This window comes from Gymnoscopelus braueri (genome assembly GCF_963280865.1).
Source record: "Gymnoscopelus braueri genome assembly, chromosome: 17".
Taxonomy (NCBI): Eukaryota; Metazoa; Chordata; class Actinopteri; order Myctophiformes; family Myctophidae; genus Gymnoscopelus; species Gymnoscopelus braueri.
Window position 1 is genome coordinate 47,745,159 of NC_137617.1, and position 6,227 is coordinate 47,751,385.

Below are 6,227 nucleotides of genomic sequence, written 5' to 3' on the forward strand. Positions count from 1 at the left end.
CAATTTTATACAATATAGAGGGGGTCCCTGCTTCATCTCTCTCTCAGCTAGGGGGTCCTTGGCCTGAAAACGTTGAAGACCCCTGGCCTAGTCAAAGCAAAACAATGTGAGCAGATCTTGAATTTTAAGATGGGATCTTTGAACCCCTCACACTACAGATCAGCCTTGACAAATACAATATTTAATTAATCCTATCCTTAGATTTTTCATCAGTTTAACCTTTGCTTCTTGGGGGGGTCCCTAGAACTAAATATTTTGAGATGGGGGTCCGCGGGCAATACATATCATTTTGGGGGTCCTTGATATGAAAAAGTCTGAGAACCACTGATATTATAGCAACATAAGTGTTTTGTTTTTTAAACGGTTAGGATTTAGAAGACATTTGTAAAATATAATATTCAAAGATTTGCACAAAATAATGTTCACGATTTTTTTCAAAAATAGCAGATATACAAGCTCATAGCGTGGCACTCGGTGCTTTCCAGGACACAGATGCTTTCCAGGTTTAAATGGGTTAATAATGGCCTTTCTAAACAGCCTTCTGGCTGCCGTGTTAAGTGATCAGATTTTCTGATAAGTGGGCCCTGAGCCAAGAAAAGGGTTGAGAACCTACTGACCTATTAGCCACCAAGACCTGCTGTACCATGTGTTCTTGTCAACACAGATCCATGTCAGAGCAGATTATAGATAGATATGTCTGTGGACAGAATGGGACCACATACAGACGAGTACAAACTTGTCGTCACATTTCAGACAGTAAAAAGGGGCTGGATGTGATCAAATCAAATCAAATCAAATCAAATCAACCTTTATTTATAAAGCACATTTACAACAATCGAAACTGACCAAAGTGCTGTACATGGTGAGACAAAAAACATCAAACGGGAAAGTATGTGAGTGGGACAACAACAAAGTCACACATCACATACAACAAGAGATCAAGACATGAACTTAAATGTGATTAAAAGCTAAGGAATAAAAGTGTGTTTTAAGAAGGGATTTAAAAGCCTCAATAGAATTGGCACTTCTAATATAGAAGGGCAAGCTGTTCCAGAGCCTGGGAGCAGCAGCAGCAAAGACGCGGTCACCCCTACTCCTCAGCCCGGTTATGGGAACCTCTAAGAGCAACTGGTTGGCTGACCTCAGCGCTCTCTCGGGAATATAGGGCTCCAAAAGTTCAGACAGGTATAAAGGGGCTAGGCCGTGCAGAGATTTGTAGGTGAATAAAAGAAGCTTAAAATCTATTCTAAAATTGACAGGGAGCCAATGCAGGGCTGCTAAAACTGGGGTTATGTGCTCTCGCTTCTTTGTACCAGTGAGGAGCCGAGCAGCCGCATTTTGCACCAGCTGCAGGCGCCTGAGTGAGGACTGATCGATACCGGAGAGTAGGGAGTTGATCAGCACTTCAGGGTCTGCATCGTTCCACTGTCTTATCTTCAGTGTGCCGACGATTATAATCATTCATGCTTTAACCCATTAAGACCTGAGGCCGATTCTAAAAAATTAAATTCTGAAACTACTTTTATTCATTATTCAAATTATTATATATTTTTTATCGTGTTGCTATTCGTTGTTGTCGGGTGGAAAACTTGTATGTCCAAAACGATTCCTCTTTTCATTATTATTTAAAAAACTATTTAAAATAGTGAAAATAGTCAATAGATCTAAAAAGAAACATACAAATTTGAAACGTTTCTACCCGACAGTGACAATATTTAACAACTAAGAGTTGTGTTTTGTAGATAGGCTATACATTTCAAGAAATTGGGACACATCAGCTAATTGCCAATACCGATGTTGTCAAAAAAGTCAAGTAATGGCTGATATATATCGGATAAACCGATAGCGTGATATCCTTCAGCGTGTAGGTGATCCCCAGGAGTTTAAATGGCTCCACCACTGACTGACACAAAATTGCTGTCATCTGCTAAATTCAATGTATTCTAGACAGTGGATGTGGACACACAAACGCACACACGCAAGCACGCACACGCACATGCACATGCACATGCACATGCACATGCACATGCACATGCACATGCACATGCACATGCACATGCACATGCACATGCACACACACACACACACACACACACACACACACACACACACACACACACACACACACACACACACACTCACACTGGCTGATGTACCCGCTGTCACAACCAAGCTCTGACAGTAACCAAAAAGGTCCACACATACATCTAAATATTACATTTTAGTACTACAACTACTACTAGGTATAGGTTTACAAGTGTAAAACAGTGGGTGAAATTAGTTTTTGTGCCAGCTTCATCGTTAAGTAGTAGTAGTAGTAGTATAATATTGTTATGGTCATAATGTTGATGTTATTAGTGTCAGTTAACATTCCAACACAGGGTGGTACTGCATGGCAGACAGAATGTCTTCCTGTTTGCCTGCTCAGGAATGTCCCTGGTGATGTTACATATTTAAACATCCTGTTGTGCTTGTCCTGCACACACACACACACACACACACACACACACACACACACACACACACACACACACACACACACACACACACACACACACACACACACACACAGACACACGCTTGCCCGCACACAAACACACACACGCTTGCACACACACACACACACACACACACACACACACACACACACACGTTTTGTGTGACACTGTTGTACGGCAAAGTATTGCATATGGCTTAAAGGTAGGGGAAGTGATATTTTTGGGTTAAAACAAAAAGCTTTATGTTAAGGTTAAAGCTCTATATTCTGATCGTAATCATTGCTATAGAGTGTTTGTTCAGTAAGTCTCCCCGTCTCTCCAGCTCTTTAATAAACAGAAAACACATTTTCAGGTACAGTAGGTGACAACATTTCAGCCAATCAGGAGAGAGTACCCATTTATCAGCTTCATTTTGATAGTGATCCAGTTCCAATTGTGTCTGCTCATTTCTTTGTGTCACCACCTCCAATTTCACTTGTTTAATCTGTATCCTGACTGAGTTCTCTATCCTGATTGGATAAAATTGGTATCCTGATCTGAAAATAAATTCTATGTTCAATAAAGAGCTGGAGAGACATGGAGACTCCTGTTACTGAACAAACACTTTAGAGCAACGAGTACCATCAGAATATAGAGCTATTTAACACTAATTTTAGCCAAATAAAATCACTTACCCTACCTTTAAGCGATCAATTATATAAAAACAAAAAAAAAAACATTGATTTGTTTACATTGATTCATTGGTATATTAAAAAAAAACTATCCAAAATGTGCTTCTCGATTATTTTATAAATGAGGAAAGTAATCAATAGAATAATATCTTAGGAGATAATCGATAGTTGCAGCCCTACCTGGCCAGTGTGCTCATCCAACACATTCTAATAGGCGTCAATTATTGCCACTCTGTCATTTTCCCTCCCCAATGCGTCACAATAGGACTACAAAAGCTAAAAGGTATGCATTGGAGCTTCAAATACTACTTGAAACAAGAGGATGGACAGTTCCCTCAGTGGCTTAGCTTACCTGGTAGTGATACTTGGCCAAACATCTCAACCTCCTTGTCTTCCAATCCCACCACTGTTCCACTTTTCTTCTTCTCTCTCTCAGCATAGTTTGTGGGATTAAGGTTAGGTTTAGGCATATTTTGTGAGGTTAGGATTAGGTTCAGGCCCAGAATAATATCTTATTAGTTTAATATCTTTTATGAGGTTTTTATTTTTCATTTTGTATGATGTACCTCTCCCTTCAGGGATGGTTGTGGTAATAATGGCAATTTAACCACTTAAACCCCTGTAGTCTTAGAGAACTGGATTTGAGTTACAACTGTACGTTGACCACTTTTCTCATCTACACCAAATCACTTCGCCAGAAATAGCCGATCTACAAGCTCACAAGACGCATCGTTCGCACAACTCGATGCAACGCCGCGCCAACTTGGGTCTTTGCATTGACTTTGTATGTAAATCGCAACGCTCGAACAAATATTTAATATTTCGGTGGGAACGCACCTTTAGGGGTCCCACCCGGACCCACCTGCGTTGAGAACCAGTGCTGCATATTTCCTAGTCCTTCTTTTTGCTCCACGAGCGCCAGGAGCTACCGTTCTCCTGGTGAGAAGAGCCGCTGCCGCTAACGTCACCGCCATCGGTAACGTCACCGCCATCGGTGTGTTGCGCCGCAGCACGGCGGTCCGCGGCGGCCTTAGCGTCCTGCTTGGGCAGCCGCTCGCCCTTCATGTACGCCTGGACCCAGAAGTTGGAGAAGAGCGCGAAGAAGAAGGTGCCGTACACCCAGATGAGGTGGACGATGACGGGGAACTGGTAGTCGCAGCTCTCCATGAAGTAGTACTGGGTGACGTGGAGGGATATCAGCACGAACTGGACCATCTGGAGGCCGGTCAGGTACTTCTTCCACCGGAGGAACCTCCGGAAGCGCGGCCCGGCGGCCGAGAGGCCGTAGTAGGAGTACATGACGACGTGGACGAGGGAGTTGACCATGGCGTGGAAGGACCCCATGCCACCGGGAGAGTAGCCCACCCCCCACCACCAGGTCCAGGGCACGAAGGAGTGGTGGAAGACGTGCAGGAAGGTGGTCTGCTGTGGTTTCTTCCTCAGCACGAAGAAGAGCGTGTCCGTGAGCTCGACGATTTTGGAGAACCAGAAGAGCCAAGCCACCCGGACCATTCGCAGCGCTTCCGGGCTGCCGGAGGTGTCCACGGCGTCACACCTCCACGTGTACGTCGTGAGCCAGCCGGACATGAGGAACTCGTACACGATGAACGACGACAATGCCACCTGGGAGAAATTGTAGACCATCATGGCTCCCTTGAGTTGGAAGGGCCTGCGGTTTGCCATGAGGCGAGGCCCGAGGTCCAGGACAACGAACAGGTAGCTCAGCAATATCGCGGTCATTGGAGCCGGGTTGTCCATCAGCGGGTAGGACTTTATCCGCGGGTCGATTCCTGCCACGGCGTGCCCATAGACCTCCATGAGCTGTGATCCAATCTCTTGGAACATTTTTGAGCTCGAATATTCCGAGTTATTGAGTCGTCGAAACCGCTTCTGCACTCTGGTCCTCAGATAATGTCACCGTCTAAAAACAAACTTCAATAACTTATATAGGCTGGCCAGATGTCTCGTCTGACATCACACAAATGTCTGACATCACACAACACAACACAATCAATCAGCGATTTGCGTATCTGTTTGAATATAGCCGATTTACAGACTCACAACGCGTCGTGGTGCGACGCGTTGTGAGCTTGTAGATCAACTATTTTCGAAAAGATATTGTCTAAGTTTTGGGTGTGTCCGGATATGCGCACAGGGAGCGCACTCACGTATTGGTTTGTATTGGCCAGTGCGCTCAGTGCTATATTCATTTATATTTAAATGTTGATTTATTTAGACAGCTGGGAGAGAGACAGGAGAGGAAAAATGATAGTCACTGTCGGGTGTAAACCTCTTATCTCCAAAACACTTCAGGAAATAGAAAAAAATACCATTTTTTCCAATGGATCCAATATATTTAGTCACAAGTTCTTTTAATACTTTTCATTGGTAAATATTTATAAAACCCACGGACACACTTACACTTAAAGGACCTCGCTAATGCTCATGATAAAATGGTACAATTTTCTTCTACTCAGTCTGTGTCTCATAGGAGGGCTGTGGGACAGTCCAGAAACCCGTCTACCAGTGACATCATCGTTAGGCAGGATTTTTTCCCCAAAAAGATTTAACATTTTTTATTTAGACTTTTATTAACACGAGAACAATGGCTTCTATTATCGCATTGCAACTTTCCAGGAATAGAAAGCCTGCAGTTTCTATTAGCTTGGATTCCCCATCGATGATGTCACTGGTAGACGGGATTCTGAACTTGTCCACAGCCCTCCTCTGAGACACAGACCGAGCAGATTTTTTTTTACCATTGAGCATGAGCATTAGTGAGGACCTATTATAATGAAGATAGGTTGAAAATGGGTGGAGCCGTCCTTTAACCACGTTGACGTAAAAAAATAAGAAAAAAAGACAAAACAAATCTATAAAAAAGAAAAAAATAGCCGACCTTTGCAAGCTTGTAGATTGGATGTTTTTTTTTTTTTTTTTTTTACTATAAATGTAGTATTTTAGTAGCCAAATATGTTTTACCCCCTTTTTAGTCGTTATGCCAATTAATTCCTCCCCACACACATTTCTGTGTTGTCACTGCTGTATCTTGACGCAC

The 6,227-nt window shown here is 43.1% G+C and overlaps 1 protein-coding gene across 1 annotated transcript; it reads right to left on the minus strand.

Annotated features, from left to right (window-relative positions):
- Positions 1–4,060: 4,060 nt before the first annotated feature.
- On the minus strand, positions 4,061–5,014 carry LOC308105200 (very long chain fatty acid elongase 1-like; the record flags this gene model as incomplete). The annotated part of the gene is made up of 1 exon (XM_080455835.1): positions 4,061–5,014. The coding sequence occupies one exon, from the start codon at positions 5,012–5,014 to the stop codon at positions 4,061–4,063; it is 954 nt and encodes a 317-aa protein (XP_080311961.1).
- Between the last annotated feature and the right edge of the window lie 1,213 nt (positions 5,015–6,227).